The sequence below is a fragment of the Lepidothrix coronata genome, unplaced genomic scaffold (genome assembly GCF_001604755.1).
Source record: "Lepidothrix coronata isolate B3197 unplaced genomic scaffold, Lepidothrix_coronata-1.0 Scaffold173, whole genome shotgun sequence".
Lineage (NCBI taxonomy): Eukaryota > Metazoa > Chordata > Aves > Passeriformes > Pipridae > Lepidothrix > Lepidothrix coronata.
Window position 1 is genome coordinate 378,868 of NW_016690353.1, and position 19,937 is coordinate 398,804.

The 19,937-nt window shown below is 44.3% G+C and overlaps 1 protein-coding gene across 1 annotated transcript in view; it reads right to left on the reverse strand.

Annotated features, from left to right (window-relative positions):
• The window catches only part of CCDC13 (coiled-coil domain containing 13), a 27,092-nt gene extending 7,405 nt beyond the window's left edge, over positions 1–19,687 (reverse strand). The window contains exons 1-12 of the mRNA XM_017830039.1: positions 19,573–19,687; positions 17,339–17,559; positions 13,745–13,893; positions 11,676–11,818; positions 9,002–9,088; positions 8,634–8,750; positions 7,977–8,081; positions 6,598–6,762; positions 4,664–4,840; positions 2,998–3,189; positions 2,086–2,201; positions 126–209 (exon numbers count right to left, since the gene is read on the reverse strand). Of these exons, the coding sequence (XP_017685528.1) occupies positions 126–209; positions 2,086–2,201; positions 2,998–3,189; positions 4,664–4,840; positions 6,598–6,762; positions 7,977–8,081; positions 8,634–8,750; positions 9,002–9,088; positions 11,676–11,818; positions 13,745–13,893; positions 17,339–17,553 (1,550 nt within the window). The 5' untranslated portion in view covers positions 17,554–17,559; positions 19,573–19,687. The remainder of the gene's footprint in view (positions 1–125; positions 210–2,085; positions 2,202–2,997; positions 3,190–4,663; positions 4,841–6,597; positions 6,763–7,976; positions 8,082–8,633; positions 8,751–9,001; positions 9,089–11,675; positions 11,819–13,744; positions 13,894–17,338; positions 17,560–19,572) is intronic.
• Between the last annotated feature and the right edge of the window lie 250 nt (positions 19,688–19,937).

Consider the following 19,937-nt stretch of genomic DNA (forward strand, 5'->3'; position numbering starts at 1 on the left):
CAGGTAGGAAGGATGGTAAAAGGAGCTGTTTGCTCCAGAAACAAGGCAGAAAAGGACAAGGCTTGCCAGCAGCTTGTGGCGTGTGGTGGGACACCTCTTGCTGAAGATGAAGTTCATATCCTTACCCTCCAGGTGGGATGTCATCCCTAAGAAGGGAAGGCCTCGTGGCTGCTGATTCCACAAGCGTGTGGCCCATACTGGACACTGTGCTGAGGGGAGAAAAGCTTTGTCAGGCAGTATTCCAAGAACTCCTGTCATTTCCCAATGTCTGTGGTTATTCCCACCTTGTAAGGAAGAGCACTCCCAGCTCACACCTTCACCCAGGTGACTGTGCTCCTCTGATTGTGTTTTTATGTCACATACTTCCACAACCAGATGAACTCCTGCTCTGCAACAAGGTCCACAACTTGCATTTCCAAATGCCCTTTAAAAATACACTTTTCTGAACCCTTCTGCTCTGTGAAAACCCTCATGAAGATCTGTCAGAGTGAACTGATCACACTGGAGTATCACTTCCACTCTGGATGAGTTTTATACCCAATGATATGTGTGTTTGGGACATCAAATTTTGGTGTGTGCTTGTTTTCTCAGCACGAGCTCAGCTGCCTAAAGGCAAGTCCCTGTAGGCTTAGCCCAGGTTTCCTTGTCTTTAGGCTGCAGCTAACAAGAGGATAAAGCCTTAATATTGAGGAAAAGGCAGAGCTGCCTCCTAGGCTAGGAGTGGTTAATCCTAAAATCAAATTGATAATGACAGACTTGGCCCAGTCTAAAAATGCAGATTTTTTACTTCACCCTCTCCGAGGGGCTTCAGCTCCTATTTATAGCATTTTTCATTTCATCTTTCCTGATAGGAAAAGATGATTTACTCCAGTAAAACAGAATAGAGAGTTCATCAGCATATTAAAGTTAATGGAAGGAGTGAGCCTTGCTGACCAAGTTATTAAGAGCTCTCACAGCTTTCAGGATCGTTCATTGCCCACCTGACACGTCAGCTCTTTCCATGGCAGAGCCTTTAGCCACGTCCACAGGCAATAATTTATGCACTGCACTTAGTGGCTTCTGCAAAGCCCTTACCCAACCTCCTTTTCCTGCTTACCATCAGCAAACATATGAAGTAAAAAAAAAAAAAGGGGATAAAATCTAGGTTTGCTCCATCAGAGCCCAACAACTTCTGCAGAGGTAGAAGTGGGAGGATAAAGGCAGTCGAATGGTGCAACAGTGGAGATGCAGAAACTTTCAGATTAAGGATGTTTGAATAGAATTCTTCTTGAATTTTATAGTAATATTCCACTAGACTCAGGGATACAGCTGACCATTTTAAAGCCAAATTCAGGGTCTAAAATAACATGACAGAGACAAAATCAGTTGCAACTTGATGAAAAATTTCCTCCGTCCCCCTAAGACCAGTCTCAAATCCTCATTGTCAATTAGACCATGAACTCTTTAGCAACAAACCCAGCACTTTAATAGGAAAGGATATAACTTGCTTTGATATCTTTACACAGCCACAGTGACCCAGAGTTACATCAGTGTAAACAAAATTCAGATTTATTGTTGTTTTAAGATTAGTGTAATTTACACAGTCCTCAACCAAGCTTTAAAAAGGGGGTTTGTTAAGAACAAATGATGTGGTGTGTTTTCAACCTTGCTGCATGTAAATTCTACTCAAAGTGTATTTATTGATTTAAATAGTGCACCAGTGATTTAGTGCTTACCTAAAATGGCATTTTGTTTTAATTCACCACCCTGCTCACAGAAGTCTCCTCATTAGAAGCCCTGTTTCTCATAAGAGAAAAAGACTCCCAGGCACTTAAGCTGACCACATAAACATTATCCGAGCTGGAGAGAAGGAATTAGCTGCACCACCATCATGCCAAATCTAGTAATGTCTGCAAGTCTGTATATCCTTCTCTGTTCCAGGACAAAAGTCCAAGAGATAATGTGATCAGAGATTCCCATATACTGTAAACAGGCTGCTACAGCTGCTGGCACAAAGCACTTGTGGTTTCATAAAACTGCCTGGGAAAACCAGACTGCTGAATTACTCCCAACAAATTTAAACGTTGACATTTGGGGTCTTCTTACCGGGCAGAGTCAGTCCTTGCAACCTCACTGCTGCCTGGTGCCAGAGGTGCCTCAGAGTGCTCAGAAGGTGGTGTATCAGCAGCTCCTGAACCCTCCCCTTGATGGGCAGATTCCTTCTGTTAATGTTGAAGCAGGTTATAAAACCAATTACACAGTTCAAAGGCAAATAGCTGCATCAATGCCTAATCAGCAGCCTATAATTATTGCTAAAAGCATGCCAGAGCTTTTGATTTACAGGACCTCCTCAGAAGCTTTTCTTTCATTTCTATCCATTGCAGGATGAAAACAGAGCAAGAGTCAGTAAAGAAAAGTGCAGTTCCCCATGAAATCAGGGTGCACAGTGGCACTGGAGAACCCACAGTGTGGCACCACCACTCCCAGCACAGCTGGTTTGTGTCCCTAACCCAGGTTTTATCCTGTGTTCAGTGTTCCAGTCCCCATTACTGAGGTATTTGGCAGATTCACAATCTCACCATAAAACCCTATGAGTGTTTTAGATCACTGGGAATTGGATTGTCTAAGTATTAATAAAACCTGACTGTAGGATCAGCAGCCTGCTGATGTTGGTTTAACATATTTGTTTGCTTCCTCCTTTCAGCATCCAAGGATTGTGAACACTGAGAACTCCCCACTGGAGCCCCAGCCCTTGCTGTCAGCCAAGTGACAGTCTTGACATGGAGCCACTTGTGGATGGGATTGATATTTCTATGTTTTCTTGCTCCTTAAACAACTTGAAGAAAAGTTATGTACTAACAGGAAAGAAACTGAGGAGTTACAAAAGAGGATTCCTGCTTTATTATTCCACCAGGAGAGACTGTCAGTAGGACTGTCTCGAGGTAGCACCTCAGACAACAAGGACCTAGATCTAAAATGATGACACAGGGTGCTTTTCTGGTTCATTTGTTCTCCTACCTGAAGTGTGAGTTTCCCAATCGCCTCTTCCATCTTTTTAACCTTTGCCACCAGCTCCCTGAGGTGCTCTATGAGGCAGCTTTGTTCCTCAGTCTCATTGTTCAACATCTGCCCTATTTTCCAAGACTCCTTGTTCTCATCCTCCTTCTGGCTCAGGTCCTTTAAGATCTCCTGCATTTGCTTCTGCTGGCTCTGATAAAATAGAAACAACGAGTGAGATCTTCGTTTTGTACACCATGATTATTTACATCATCCAAACAAATCTCAATTTAGGAATGGTAGGACAAGCTCCTGCCCTGCCAAACCCATTCCTTGGTGGGAGCACACTGGTTTCACCAGTGCTGCTCTAGGAGTTTGATTTGTTGTGTTGATCTGAGCAACAGAGAGATTCAATTTGCAGCTCATTGATTCAGTAGCAGCTTTGCTACTCAGTGTAACAGAAAACAGAGCAAGCCTTGGACAAAGAAGGTGAATTAATTTTTCATAAACTGGATGAAAGTCAAGATTTCAATGTGCTTTTTGTGAAATTAGCCCATGTCAGACTGTGTGACAGTGACATTAAAAGATGAGGGTACTGTGAGGTGACAGCTATGAGTTCAGGCGGCTTCACCAGTGAGTTTTGGAGGTTTTCTTTCACAATGACAAATCTAATACCTGTCAGACAGTTTGTTCTGTCAGGCCAACAAACTGCAAGGAAAGTACACCCTTGATATAAGGGATAAAACAGATCAACCATCCCTTCCCAAATAAACTTGCATCTTTCTGCAATAATTTTAGTGAGAATGCTCAGATCTGGCAAAAATTATAACTGTTATTTGGCTCTTCTAATCTGCTGCTCAGCACCCAAGCTCCTCACAGTGCCTGGTGTGAGAAGGGTGAATTCCTGCTCAGTTATAAACATGCCTTAGCTAAAACCTGTGCACAGAAGCAAGGAAATCCAAGTGGTTTGAAACTGGTGAGGAGCTGGATCAGGAAACACAGAACTAACCCTGCTAAGAACTGGCGTATTCTCTAATATATATATATATTTACTATTTTAATTGGGGAAGGCTATTTAGAACCATGGCAGGACTAAAGAACCCTGCAATACCATGACAGCAGTCATTTATTTCTTTTTCAGCATCTTAAGTCTGCTGAAACTCTTGGTTTTGAAGGGGCCAAACCCTCTCAGCTTCAGCTGCTGCCAGTGAATGTGCACATGGTTTAGAACTCATGCGTGGTTTTGGCTGTTTAACACAATAAATGAAAGCTGTGTTACAAAGAAAGGAAATCTTGCAAAACTGCAGGCATTCTAAAGAAAAAAAAAAATCTACCAATGGAGCTGAAAGTAGAACAGACAATACAGTCCATCTCCATGGGTCAGGAATGAAGCTCTTCCTCTACCTACAAGACAAATCCTATTTCAATCCTTCTGCAAAATGTTTCTTTCAATCCTTGCAGCTTTGAGCCACTTGACTGCAACTGTCACACCTGGTGCTGTCTTGCAGCCTTTACATGACCTGACCCAAAATGTAGAAGGGCTTTAGCTGACTAGGAAACCTCTGGCTGTCACAGTTGGATTCATCAGGCTCCTGTATCCCCCAAGGTTGTCTGTGTCACTGAATGACATCATGTTTCACCACTTACAGAAAGAGGGCTGGGACCAACAGATAAAGTCAGACTTTACCAGCAAGGCATCTATGAGCTCATCATCGTGTTTTCCTTTCTCCAGCAAGGTCACAACCTGTGCCTTCAGGATTTTCAGTTCACCACACAGGATTTTGTTCCTGGCTTTTGATGCATTGAGTTTTTTGTTCACTTCCTCGTGGCTGTTTTGGAGAGCGCGGTGTTCCCCGGCCAGTTTCTGCAGGGATGCAAACACACCACGGGACATGACAGTTATAACCCATCACCAGGCCCCAGCTGCTTTGGGGAGCAGAAAGAATCACACATTACCTGGTAGAATCTTCAAGAAGACTAAAAAATGGGACTGGCATATTGTATCACCCCTAAGGAAGTAGGAATTGTAAACGCTGTTGCTTGCCAGCATCAAAAAAGGGTCTGTCTGCTCAGGAATCCGAGTGGCTTAGGTTGATTCTCAACTTTATTCTGTTCAAATGGAGAAGCCCAGAGCCACACAGATGGAGGAAGTGTGAGGGGGATCACAGAATCAACCAGGTTGGAAAAGACCTCTGAGATCATCAAGTCCAACCCATGACCCAACACCACCCTGTCACCCAGCCCATAGCACTGATGCCACATCCAGTCTCTGCTTAAACACTTCCAGGGACGGTGACTCCACCCCCTCCCTGGGCAGCCCATTCCAATGGCTGAGCACTCTCTCTGGAAAACATTTCTTCCTAATGTCCAACGTAAACATCCCCTGACACAGCTCAAGACCGAGCCCTCTTGTCCTATTGCTGGTTCCTGGGAAAAGAGACCAACCCCCCCTGGCTCCCCCCTCCTGTCAGGGAGTTGCAGAGAGTGAGGAGGTCTCCCCTGAGCCTCCTCCTCTCCAGGCTCAACCCCCCCAGCTCCCTCAGCCTCTCCTCACAGCACTTGTGCTCCAGTCCCTTCCCCAGCCTCGTTGCTCTTCCCTGGACCTGCTCCAGCCCCTCCATGTCCTTCCTGAGCTGAGGGCCCAGAACTGGACACAGCACTCCAGGGGTGGCCTCACCAGCGCTGAGTCCAGGGGCAGAATCACTTCCCTGTTCCTGCTGCCACACTGTTCCTGATGCAGGCCAGGATCCATTGGCCTGCTTGGCCACTTGGGCACACCTGAGCCCATGTTCAGCTTCCTGTTGATTAGAAACCCCTCTCCTCCTGATCACTCTCCAGCCACTCTGTGGTGCTGCCAGGGGTTGTTGTGGCCAAAGTGCAGGACCCAGAACTTGGCCTTGTTAAACATCAGACCATTGGATTCAGCCCATTTATCCAGCCTGTCCAGGTCCCTCTGCAGAGCCCTCCTGCCCTCCAGCAGATGGAAACTCCCCCCCAGCTTGGTGTCATCTGCAAATTTGCTGATGGTGGACTCAATCCCCTCATCCAGACCATCAAGTAAACAGGACTGGGACACCACTAGTGACCAGATCCCAACTGGATGCAGCACCATTTCCCACCAGTTAAGAACTGGCCATCAGCCAGTTCCTAACCCAGCAGAGAGTGCCCCTGTCCAAGCTGTGGACTGCAGCTTTTCCAGGAGTGTGCCATGGGAGACAGTATCCAAGGCTTTGCTGAAGTCCAGGTAGACACATCCACAGCCTTCCCCTCATCCAACAGGAGGGTCACCTGGTCATAAAAGGAGATCAGGTTGGTCAGGCAGGACCTGCCCCTCCTAAATCCATTCTGGCTGGGTCTGATTCCCTGTCCATCCTACAGGTGCCGTGTGATGTTTGTTTCTAACACTGCAAGAAGAATGCACACCTGACCAAGGGCCAGAAGGACACTTTGGAATTTGGATGTAGCTCTAGCAGGGCTTCTCTGTGGAGTGTGGCAGAACTTCCTCCAGCAGATCAAGTGGGTTTGTGAGATGGTCTCTGGGTAGGGTGTAACACATCCTGTAAGGCAAATTATTACACAGCACACGCCCCAACAGGACTCTGTTGGTTCACAGGTTTTTACCTCCAAAGCTTCTTTCTTTTCTTTCTCCAAGTTGCGAAGCTTCAGCAAGTGCTTCTCCTGGGCTGACAACTTCCTTGGATCCTCAAGGGCCAGGAATTCCTCATCAATGTCCATCACTGATCTTCTGGTCTTGTTTTGACCCAGCTTACTCTCCAGCTCTCGAACCTAGGGGACAATAATGGCGACTCATCCAGGGGTCTGTCAGGAGCACAGGGGTCCAGCACCAAAGGGACACAACCAAAGGCAGCTCAGAGTGTATCCTCATATTAATTCCTGATATTATTAACTACCACAGAGCAGTGTCTGGTCTTTCAAATTTAAATTTAGCTGCTAATAAAACATGCAGATTTTAGGGCATCTGTGCAGGAAGGAGATATGACAGCAGACCTCTGGTTGACTCGGGACACGTGGGAGATCTGTGGCTTTTTGGAGCCACATGTGGAGGCCAGGCAGACACTCCAGAGCATCTGAACTGTGTGTAGGCAAGTGAACTCAGCCCCTGCTTGTCACCTACTCACTGCAGACTCCTTTTATAGTCAGCAGAAGGAATTGGGTACTGCCACAGCTCAGTTCCTCTGCCTGTTCTGGAGGTGTGATACAAGATAAGATGGACCTGCCTCACTTTTGATCCAGTGACTGTATTTACAAGATCCCCACTGACTACAAAAGGGGCCTGAGGAGACTGTCTCAGAAAGAAGTCTCTGCTTTAGAGCAGAGAACAGTATGTACAGTCTTCAGATGAACCCCAGGCAGGGGGTATAACAGAAGAAAATGTGATTTGATCAAGGGAAAGCAGAGGTTAACAACCCCGGTCAATCAGAGCACAGAAATCACAGTTTGATGGCATATAATTAAATAGCAGAAAAGTAGGAAAATTATGTATCAAATTGCCTGAGAGAAGTTTTATTTAGATGCAGACAAAGCTGCCTCCTTGTCTCCAGCTGACATTTCAGCCCTTCAGAAGATTCAGGAGTTAAAGATTTTACTGAAGCTCCCTAAGGAACAACTTGAAAATCTTATCTGGCCTCAATTCTTCCCATCTGACTTTAGGCACTGAACAAAGGTGTCTAAGTCAGAGCACAGACACTGACAGGGCTCCTTCTGTTCTCAGTGGAGGGAAGCACCTTCAAAACACCCTGGGATTTTAACTCAGCTGCCACAGCTCTCCAGGGTCACTCAACCTCACTCATTTCACACAGATGTGAAAGATTCCCAGTTAAATACCCAACCTTGCATGGTTGCAATAGAGTAAATACTATAGATTTTAAGAATTAATGAAGAATTAACAGTACCTTTACCTTAAATTGAGGTGATATCAATACTTAGAAAGAGAATTCCAGCTTCCAGCTGAGGTGGCACCACCCAGAGTCTTCACTCACCTTGTTTTGGAGAACGAGGATCTGCTGGGCCCGTCCACGCCAGCTGCCAGAATTGGCCAAGAGACTTTGAATATTCACATCTTCCCCAATTTCATTTGCCAAGAGCTGTGAAAAAGGGGATTAACACCAACAGTGAGGCTTGAATAGAACTGTTGGGGCTCTCTCTAGCAGTAAACACAAGCATTACTAACAGTTTTCAATATACGCCGTTATTTTTTATATAATGAATGTTTAACCATAATTAAATAGGGCATTTATTTGCCTAAATTTGTCTAAATACACACCCTTGCCATCAGGAATTGAGCCAAATTCCCTTGCACAATTCTGACACAGCTAAACTTAGTATGGAGAGCATTTAAATTATTTATAAAAAGGTCAGCAGAGTTCTATTTTTAGGACCATACTCTCTACTCTGATCTGCATTGCAGGTCTCTTACACAAACTAAGGAAACCAGGGGAAACAGAGCACATAGAAACACTTAAATCCATCCTGAATCAAAGAGGGAAAGGTTATTCTGGATGTCACTCCAACAAACTATTTAAACACGTGCTTTATTTTCAGCAGTTTTTAATCCCTTTGATTTCCATGGGACTGAAACCTATATTAAAACCAAATACATAATTAAATGATAATCTAAATGCATCCTGAAACGGTACCTTTTGGGTCATCTTCAGTTCCTGTCTGGAGGATTGGAGCTGGTTCCTGTATTCCATGGCTTTAAAGTTGGCTGTGTTTAATTTTTCTTGCAGTGCTTTCACCTCTGGACTTTCAGCCTGTGAAGAGAAGAATGTACTCAGTAAGAACAGAATCCTCAGGGAAAAACCGAAGTGATTAAGAACCACACATTTATCAGGATCACAGAATCTGTCTTTCCAGACCCATTTCCTCCCTGATTTTTGGGGTATTCGGGAAGTATAAACCAAACATGGTCACAAAACTGGTGACAGGGACACATCCTTGTCCTAAGGAAAGGACTGCACTGAGTATCAGCTTCTGATCTCCTCTCTTCAGTTACAATTCATACCAAGTTTTCTTCCAGCATCTTCAGAGTTGATTCCTTGATTCCACCACCACCACCAAGGGAATGTATTTTTTCTACAGCTGCCTGTAGCTGGAAAAAAACCCCAAACATTGTTATTGTACAATGGATACAGTAAAGAGAATCCCTCTATGGGGTGTTAATTAGTAAAAAATTAAAATATGGATGTTTATTAACTCTATAAAAAATAATTAATTTTCCCCTGTTTTTAAACACAGTCAGTAGGAAAGAATTTTTTTTCCCTGAAATGCTTCCCAAAGAGTCATGGGTTATTTTATTGTGGAATAACTTCAACAAATGTCTCTGACTTGGTGAGATGGGATCAGATTTCAAGTATAGAGATTCCTGGGGCATTTTATCGCCATAGGTACATAAAATTAGTGTTTATATACATAAATGTAAATCCTGCCCAGCCCAGGATATTTCATAAAAAGCACATATTCTGCTCACCAGAGGAATATAAAAGTAGAAATGACTACCTGATGCCCTACAGCTGAGATTTAATGGTGTTAAGGCTCTTTTTCTTTAGCTGATAGCTCTAAGGCAGCATTTTTTAGCCCATGAAGAATAAAGAATATGTCCCCTATTGCTCATCACAGCAAAGGAAGGCAGACATACAGCCCCTCCTGCCCTGAATCAAGCCCTGTGCTGAGGTTGCAAAGACTTCTTACTGGATGGGAGCGCAGGAATTTGGAGCTGGAAAGGCCAGGAATTGCTGCTTTAAAAGGGTTGGGACTTCAGTCTTTGAGGTGGGTGGAAAAATCTCAATTATTTGCCGGAACAAAAGAACAGCTTTTTCATTAAAGTGGCATCTGGGGAAACACAGAGCTCTAAAATCACCCCTTCTTGTGGGTTAGGGCCACCCTTTCTATCCAGCTCATAAACTCTTGTAGTCAATGGACTGAGAATGAGGAATTTCAGCTGGATTTGGCAGCTTTTGGCCCAAATTCTATGGAAGTTTTCTGCAAACATCCCTCTGCAGTCCTTGCTTACATGCAAAACCCCTTGCCAAGTGAGTGCTCAGTGGCCACACCTTCCATTCTGTTTGGGGGAACATAATCACGTTAAAACACTCATGGGTTACAGATTTTTCAGTTTTCATGCAAGCAAAGAGCTAAAAATACATAAAACAACAGCGTTTTCTATCTATCACTCAACATTTTTGATAAATACCTCCCACTGTCCAATATTGCTTTAATTTTACCCATCTTTTATATTTTCATATAGTTCTACTGAACAAAACCCACAAACTCAGCCAGTCACCATTAATTTAGAGGAGAGACACCCCAAATTAGGTGGAGAAAATACAAACCATGGACCAGGGCACAGTTTCAGTAAAGTTCAGATTGTGGTTCACCTCACATGAGGCACGTTATTGTATTTAGTTTTTATTTTGATTTTCCTGGTGTCTGGGGACAGATTTGTTCATATATAAAATGTCCATCTCTGTTTTGATAAATAAGTACTGTTTCTTGAAAATTTTCTTTTTTCTTTAAGTTATAATCCCTTTCCTGAAATGTCTGTGGTCCTTTCTTTTTGGGTCAAAATCTGAGATTATTTTATATATATTATATATATTCTATGTCTGAGAATATTTTAAATTTCTGTTTGAATAATGGTCATCACACCCCTGCAGTAGTGCATTAGAACCAAGTTGGTTTTCCTGTAAATTATTCATTACTTGCTCCACTCCTTGTGGGATTTTGTAGGTCCCAACATACACCTGATGCTTCTCTGCCAACCTGCCAACTGTTTGACAAGACCCCTCTGACCAGAACACTCTGGATTTATGCAGGAGTTCTCCAAAATTTAATTTAATCTATGACTTCTTGATCTCTCAGGTAACTGGGGTAAAATTCAGATAGATGCATGACTTATGATAATAAGTGACTGTGAAAGATGGAGTCAAAATGCATCTGTCAGCATGATAAACATAATTGATCCATGTAAGTGATGTCTTCTAAGAAAGCAAAGTTCATAAAAAAACATTGAAAATTATAAAAAAATTCACCAATATTGTGTAAGGAAGAGGACAAAGTAAAGGACAAAGTAAAGATTGACATCAAGGCATCCAATTTTCATTTCAGCAGTCACTTGAGTAAAATTATTCCTGTGAAAGGTTGGCACATATAAAAAAATCATAGTAAACCAGAAAAATCAATCTGCCTGAGCGAAGATTTGCTGTCTTACATGATCTAGTTTGTTGATGTCTCAGTTCTATAAATACTTGTGCCAGAAAACAGCTTTATTTATGTGGATGAATGAAGCTTAGAAGAATAGAGTACAAATTCCTGACTGGTATTAATGAGGTGGGAATCTAAGACATACTGGGGTGAAATTTGCTCCTCCTCACACACAAAAAAATAATCAGAAAAACCTCTGTGCTTCAAATACAAATGAACATTTCTAATTGCTGTTTAACAAATCTTTGGGTCATTATAATTTAGGGATATCCTTTCCTAGCCCCTCCTTCAGAGGAGCAAACAGCTGAGGGCACACCCCTCTCTCTCCTATCATGGACAGAAATGGGCAGAACCCAAAGTAAACACGGATATAAGAGCAAATTCAACATGTGAACACGAGTCAAACCCATTTTCTATCCCAAACACTGGATTTCTATGTTTTAGGATGCAAAAAGAGAACAAGAAAAACGCCTCACTTCTCTCTCCAGCTCCTTGACTTTGTGATTCAGCTGCTTCACTTTGGCTCTTTCACTCTCGGCCTCAGCAGTTATCTCACGGTTCTTTTTGGCCAATTCCACTATTTTAGTGGCTGCAACATCTCCAGCTAACCCAGAAGTCCCTGAAAAGGACACATAAAAGCAGAGGTCACGTCTTACAGGCAAGATTCAGAATAGATGATGCTTTTGTTCTCTGCCCACAATGTACTTTTATTGTCCAGTCCATTCCTCCCAGAGCTGTGCCAGGCACTCAAATGAACAGGAGAGGGAAGAGACATCAGTGATTCCAGCTGGAATGCTTGGGCCTTTCATTCAGCATCACACCAGGGCCAGCAAAGCCACATTTCACACTTCAGCAACAGCCACAGTGTCCCAAGGCCACAGCAGTGGCTGTAGCAACATCACCCCCTAGAAAGGGTGGAGGTGTTTTCTGCTCACTGCTGGCAAGGGCAGTCACGAACAGGATTTTTTGGAATATCACAGAAGAAGACAACGCTCTCCTTTGCCTGGTTGTTTATTACAGGAGGAGTTGCTGAAACAGAGGTGTGAACATTTTCTAGACATCTGTCCCCAAAGGTCAGGCACAATATTACAGCTGGGTCCTGGAGAATGTCCAGGAAATTTCATTGTGCCTATTTATATGTCCCCTGTGATTATCCTGGAGCCTGACTGTATTATTCCTTTAATTGCTCTCTTAAACACACACGTCATTCTCTCCCTCCTCACAGAGGCTTTGGGATCAGTGTCACAAATAAAGCAAACCCCAGCACTGGCTGTTTAGTGCCACTTGGCTTTCACATCACACAGGTGAAGGAAAGCTCTTGTGCAAGTGCAAAATCAATATAATTGCAAACAATGTCCACAGGAACCTCCAGCTCAGCAATGAATGTGAGCCTGCAATGACAAATCCTTGGTGGGGCGTGTGAGGGCTGAACCTGGCTGCTGCCATTCCTTTTAACTCTTTCATCCTTTTTCAGTGCTCTGAAGAAATTACTTTTCTGCTGACATCTGGGAACATCATACCCAAGAAATGGGGTGAGATGAAGGAGGACAGATCACTCTTTAGTGAATTCTGAGTCCCATGGAACTACAGAGACATTAAAGGGGCTACACAGAATATTGCTGAGAACAGAATATCACTACAAAAACTTTGTAGAGAGCATGAACTTGGTTTTTTAAAAGCATTTATTTTAAAAGCATTTGAAATGCTTTTAAAAAACCATTTAAAAGCAACTTATTCTTTTTAAAAGCATCTCCACTGTTCTTACTCCTTCATGTGATTTGTGCTCCCCCTCTCATCTAGGAGCTACTTTTACCTTAGTTTTCATGGCAAATAATGGCCTTTAAGGACCACAGTGAGTAGTAAACTTACCAAAGCCAGGCTGGGGCTTCATTGTGATGGTCTCCAAATTCATTGCACACACTTAACCAAAGCTTTTCATTCCCAAGCAACGTGGGGGAGCCTCTTGCCACAATGCAAATAAGGTTGGCATTAGTCAGCCAGAGAAGCTGCAACAGCACATCTGGCTCCAGGTCCTGACCAGGAATAGCTTATTATCTCTTCTACGGACCAACTACAGGGAGTTTTTAAGGATTAAGATGTAATTTAATGTTGTGAAGCTCTGTTGCTGGTTTCCCCCTTCTCAAGCAGCCTGGTCATCACTACTGTCCTGACCAACAGTGGCACCCAGTGGAGGAGGTGCAGCCTGCACAGTTCAGTTTTCCAAGGACACTCAAGCCACTTATAAGCTGGATTTTGAACCGTACATGTGCCCTGTTCAGGCAAAAAAAAAAGGACCCTGAATAGGGAATTTAACTCTACACAGCAGAGAAAGCTGCAACACAGCTCTTTGACATCAACAGAAAGTTTTCTGAAATATGATTTCTACAAAACATCACCTTTTTGGGCCAATAACAACAAGTTTTCAGATCTGTGGGGAACAGAGATCACTGTGTACCCTAAAAGAGCACCATATTTCTTTTAAGGGACATTTTGCTGCCATCAGCATCCAACAGAGGTGGTGAGAATACGAAGTTACTGTGTTTACCCGCCAAAGCCAACCTGTCCTCCTGGACTTTTTTCTGGAGTTGTTTTATTTCAAAATCTTTCTCTGTCACCAGTTTGTACAACCTGCAGTTCTCATCTCGGACCTCTCGAAGCTGATCCTGCAGCTGCTCGTTCCCAGCCTCGAGAAACCTGGGAAAAAAAGAAGTCATAATGGCAAATTTCACTGTGATGTGCTTCAAATACTTCCAAAAATAAACTAATGAACTGACTGTATGGCAGATGAGCTGAGCTTATCAGGAGTGAGTTTACTGAATTAAGCAGAATATCCTAAAATTTACATAAGAACACAAGCTGATGATCTGATCTATTCAGTTAGCTCCTTCTTAAAAAGTTCTGCACTTTCTTGTGTAGTCTGGGGCAAAACATCACAGAACAGGTACATTTTCAGTGCTCTTGAGGTTACCAAACAGTGTCATCTCAGTCTCACTCACCTGGTTCTTCAGAGGGAATCAGGCAGCTCAGCATTCAGCATGTGGGACATTCAGGCTTTATTTTCTATGCTTAACAAAGCCAACAGAATCCAACAGAGCATCAACTACAAAAGCTGCTCCTGGGGTCCTTTCTTTAATAATGAATGTTTTAGAGCAATTCATAAAAGACCAATTTCCTATGTCCTCACCTGATTCTCTTGGAACCCCACCAGCACAGACTGGCATCAGTTTGTATTGTTAATGGTGCTTTTCAGAATTCATTTGGAAACACAGAATATCAAAAAAAGCCTCTGAATGGGAAGAAACGGCCTTGCTTCTCCTATTCTTCAGTACAGTTGGTAACATTTAAGGGGTTCATCTCTCCAAGGCATCCAGAGAATTAATAACTTTAAATCTCTTTGCTGCCCTTACGTGATGGGTCCTCCAAATATAAAATCTAGGAGCTGTGGCCTCAGGGGCTCAGTTCCAGTGTGGGAATTCAGGATTATCAAATCTCCCTGACACAGGGTCCTTGAGAAAACTTGGGACTCAATTCAGTTACCCCCACACAGGTGCCATTTGTGCTCCCCACCTGCTCCAGGTCTCCTGTGCCCAATCTATGGGTCCCATGTGGAAATCCCCAATGCTCTGCAGCATCTCAGGTATCATCAGACACCTAAATCAGCTGCATGAATTGACCCCTAGATTTTAATTATTTACAGTGTAACCCTGAACCTCTATAGTTTGGAGATTTGATTTGGACAAAGCTCAGTTGTTACAGTAAGTATGTGTAGACACAGCCACAGCCAGGCAAGATATCTCAATAATCACCTCAATCTTTTCTATTCCAAAGTTTTAGCAAGCCTTTTGCACCCACTGGACTTGAGAGCTTTCAAATGCACCCTCCAAATGCACTTGTTGGAATAAATGACCCCTTAAAGCACTGCCATAAACAGCACAGTCAGTCCAGGAGAGGATTCACAATCCGTAATTAAGAAATGCACTTCTGTTTCAAAGCTTCAAATCAAAGGGAGATCAAAGGCAGCTGTTTACAAAGGAGAAGAAAGCAGGCAGCAATGTGAGCTGAGAAATGGCACAACTAAGTTATTCCCACATGTACCACTCACAGAAGCGAGCAACAGAACTCAGATCCAATTAGAGACACGGGGACAAAGGGATTTTTAACAGTTATGGGATTAACATGAAAGGAAAGTTCTAAGCTCTTAACACACCTGATCAGGGATGTCTTCCTCAGAGCTGGCTTCCAAGTCTTGAGGAAAAGCACAGAAATCCCAGCTGCACACTGAGCTGGAGTCTCCTCTGAGAAACTTCCCACTCTGTCCCAGAGTGACCCTACATGTTACAGAGGGGGCAGCAGATTCCACCCAAGTGCCTCAGCTGCAGAAAATCAGCCAAAAGAAACAGGCTGCAAAGGGTGACCCTTTTCACTTAGTTCAAGGAAACAGAGCCAGGTGAAGCTTGTGAGCAGGAATTCAGGTGATTTCTCAACTTGTGTGCACCGTTTAGGTAAAAAAAAAATAAAATTATCCTGAATAAGGAATTTAACTTTTGTTAAACTGTGTCTTTCCCAACTCTTGTTACAGATTCTCCATGTGATGGGGAATGTCACTTAAGCACACTTAAAAGCACCAAACAGAGCAGGGAGGGAAAAGTTACAGAGAGAACAAATCAGAAGGGAAGAACTGTCAGCTAAACACTCCCTTAAACAAGATTTGGGAGTAGGATGGGAGGAAGGAAAAATGAACTCCCAAGGCTCAGAGAGAGGGAGACTTCTGAGGGGAGAATGTTTTCCAAGTGCTGCTATAAACAACACTGGCAGGCCAAAATCACTGCCACTGCAGCCCATATGGAGTCCTGCTCCTCTGGAACAAGTTTCTAACGTGTTCTCATGGGAATACTGCAAAGCACATCCTGGTGAATCCCTTCCAGAAGCAAATCCTGTCTGGATTTGATACACTCATAACCACTCTTCTGCTAAATGCTGATGTACATAAGTAAAGGGCAATATAGATAAATCTGCTGTGTCAAATGGGGACTTTTAACAGCCAGTGCCACTGAAACAGAGGTAAATGATAACTCTGGGATTACTCAGGCTCAAACTAGTGACCTGTAATAGCAGAGAACTGCTGGGACTCTTCTGTACTCTGCACCTCAGAGGATGCACGTTGCACAGGGTGTGCTGTGGGAGCACCCAAACCCCTTTCCTTCACCAGACAAACATCTGAACTATGGGAATCAGTCTCCCAGAAATCTTAAAAAAAAAACAGATCTCCATCATAATCTTCTAAAGAGTATCAGGACAAAATGTTGAAGGGAAGAGGTCAGCTTGTAGAAGTCAGATCAGGAGCACAACTTGGCAAATCAGACAGCCCTGCTGAGGGACCAGTGTGTGAAGAAGGCAATGATGCAATGGTGAGAACATTAATTTCTGGAAGCTCAGCTCCCTGTTTCCACTCAGATTTCCTTTGCAGCACAAACAACACATTCCCACAAGCACCTGAAAGTTTCAGTGGTTCACTCCTGGGTTCCCTTCCTGGGAGGAAGAGAAATGATCTGAGCAGGATTTTCAGATCTCTGCTTCAGTAAATTGAATTATGTACTCAGCTCAAAAAAAACCCAACACCCAAGATTGAGGGAGATCCACACCAGAATGCCCAATGTCTTGGGAATCTTGTGATCCTCTAAATCAGGATATATTGCAAAGATAGCCTGGGGAACACTTTTCTGCACAGCTGCCCTTTGGCTTACTCCCATTTGCTGCTTTGCCTACATCCATCTTTGGAAATTCCTCATGTAGGGAACCTGTTTGCTTAAAGGTTAGGCAGGAACTAACCAATAGTGCAGAGGGTGTCAGCGACCCCAGATGACTGGAGTTTGTCAGATAGAACCTGGCTGCCCCTCACATGTCACCCTCACCCCCTCTGTCCTTGCACCCTTCACTTGTGAAACACTGATTATAAGTGACAATAAATAATCACAATGCCCTGAGGGTAAACATGTTAGGGACAAGGAGAGTCTTCTCAGAAGCCCAAGATGTGAAGGCAGAAAGTGCCCTGTCAACTTAATAATACTGAGTTTCATGAGATCATGAGCCAAACATACTTCTGTGCCTTCCTGAAGGAATGGTCCTGCTACACCTTTACCTGTTGCTGCCATCTTCATTTACAGGTTGTCCTACTTCAAACAGGTTTAGATCATCTGGGGTTCTTAAAGTCTCCCCTGTGTTGCCATTATCCTTCTGACTGTTCTGCTTTTCCTTCTTCCTCTCCATCACATTTTGCAGCCGCCTCTGCTGTTGCTTCTGATAAGCCTTAAACTGGCTTTTAAAATCTTGGTTCACTTTTATGTCTGACTCCATTGTTTACTAAAAGCATAACGAAATAAAAAGTGACAGAGAGCAGAGATCAGCACTGCTTTGAAAAACATCCTCTTCTGGCAGCTGCTTTGCAGCTTTTCCTCACTGACCTCTGCAGAGTCTCCCACCACCTCCTCCTCTCCAGCCCCACGGCCCTGCTTGCAGCACCTTTCTCCTTAAATGGCTTTTAAACAGGCAGGTCTTTTTCACTCCAAAATTCAGTGCTTTAAAATGTTCCTAAACAGATCTGTTTGAATAAATATTTTTACAGAAGAGCAAGTTGGGGCCAAATCCAAGCGAGTGTGGCAACATGGCTAAAAGGAACATGGACTGTTTGGGGTCATCCAGCCCTCCTCGACTAAAGGGCTTCCCATATTCAGGAAAGGTGCAAATCCCCCCATTTTTGGGTGTGTTTTTTGCTCCCTTTAGGCACTAGCCACCAAGACTGTGGTTTACACCTTTCCCCCAAATTTCTAAGCACCGAGTGATAACATTAAAGTGATAATATTGCTCCTCAAAGTTTTCCTTAGGATGACTAAACACAACAAGCTTTCTGAGGTATTCCAGCCCCTTCTCCTTCTGTTTGACATTTGCTGCCAGCAAAAAAACCCTTGTGCACCTTTGATCTGGGAAAACCAATCCCTTAATATTTCCAAAGGCACACCCTGCGCTGACTAATTAATGCACTGATTAATTGCCCAAATGCACCCCTGTGCTTGTGTGTATCTTATGGGCTGAGACCCACTGGAGAAGGTGCACTAAGGATTAACAAGTGCAAAGAGCAGAGTCCAGTGCCTTTTCACAGCCCACAGGGCTCTGGGTATGGGGGCTTGAAGAACTGTACAAACACTGATTGGAAAATCGATTTTAATTGATTAAGGTCGGTGCCGTGATCTGGAAAAAGCCTATGGAGATAAGGAGTCCATTTACTTAAGGACACTGCATATGAAATTTAGACAGCCTTTCTGGTTTCAGTGTCCTTTTGGTTTTTTTTTTGTTTGTATTTTTTTTTTTTTAACTTTACAATTATATTAGACCTCACTAAATTTGATAGATTTAGCCACTGACTTTATAGATATTAAAGATAAACAAAAACATCTTCAACCAGTAGTTGTCTCTGTTCTGAAAATATCCTAGAATTCTTAGCAGGGTAGCTATTTTAGACCTTAAATCATCTTTACAATTATTCTCAGAAATTTCTTTACCACTTGCACTACATTATTAATTAATTGATTAATTAATGAATTATCTGTAGGCCAGAAGTGTGCAGAGTACTCAAGGTGCAGCTATTTCACACAATGGGTGGAAAAGCCCCCTAAAATCATTGAGCCCAACCATCAATCCAGCACCATCCTTGAGTTCACCACTAAACCATGTCCCCAAGTGACATTTCCACGTGTTTTTTGAACACTTCCAGGGATGGTGATTCCACCACTTCCCTGGGCAGACTGTTCCAATGCCTCTTTTGGTGAAGAAATATTCCCTAATACCCAATCTAAACCTCCCCTGGTGCATCTTGAGGCCGTTTCTTCTTTATCTGATGGTTTGGGAGCGACCTTTACCCTTCCTACCTGGATACAGACTCCAAGCCTGGCACACAGGGATCTGCTGTGCGGAAAGCAGGTTTCCCTCTCCTCACAGAATCCCGGAATAGCTGGGGTTTGAAGGGACCTCTGGAGATCATCCAGTGCAACCCCCTCCTAAAACAGAGTCACCTGGAGCAGGTGATACAGGAACGCGTCCAGGTGGGACTGGGATGTCTCCAGAGACTCCACGCCCTCCCTGGGCAGCTGTTCCAGCGCTCTGCCACCCTCCGCGTAAAGTTCTTCCTCGTTTTGAGGCGGAACTTCTCGTGGTTTAGTTTATAAATCGCAGTTGTAACCCTACAATTGTAACTGTGACCGCCCCGCCTCGCCCTGTGACCTGGCAGGACCTGGCAGGACCTGGCAGCGCCGCGCTGCCCCCCCGCCCCAGGCCGGCTACCCCCTCTTTCAGCACCCCCCCACCCCGCCTCCGTCCTACCCGAACCGCCTTTCCCGGCCCCGAGGGCACCGCGAGAGCCCTCCTGTGTCTCCCCCTTCCCTCCTGGGCAGCGCCGGGACCGGGGATGCGGCTCCGGATCCCGCGGCCGGTCTCGGTCCTGATCCCGGCCCCGATCCCGGCCTGACGCGGTTCCCATGGCAACGGGAAGGCTCGCGCGCATGCGCCCGTCCCCTCAGCGCGGCCGCCATGATGGTCCCGCCATGCTGGTCCCGCCCCGCTCCCCTCCCGTCACCGCCATCCCGATATCGCAGTTCCCGTAATTCCCGCACCAATCCCGGCCCCTCGGCGTGACGGGGGATCCTTCTCCTCCTTCTCCCGCCCCGCGGTGGGGAGGAGGGCGGCAG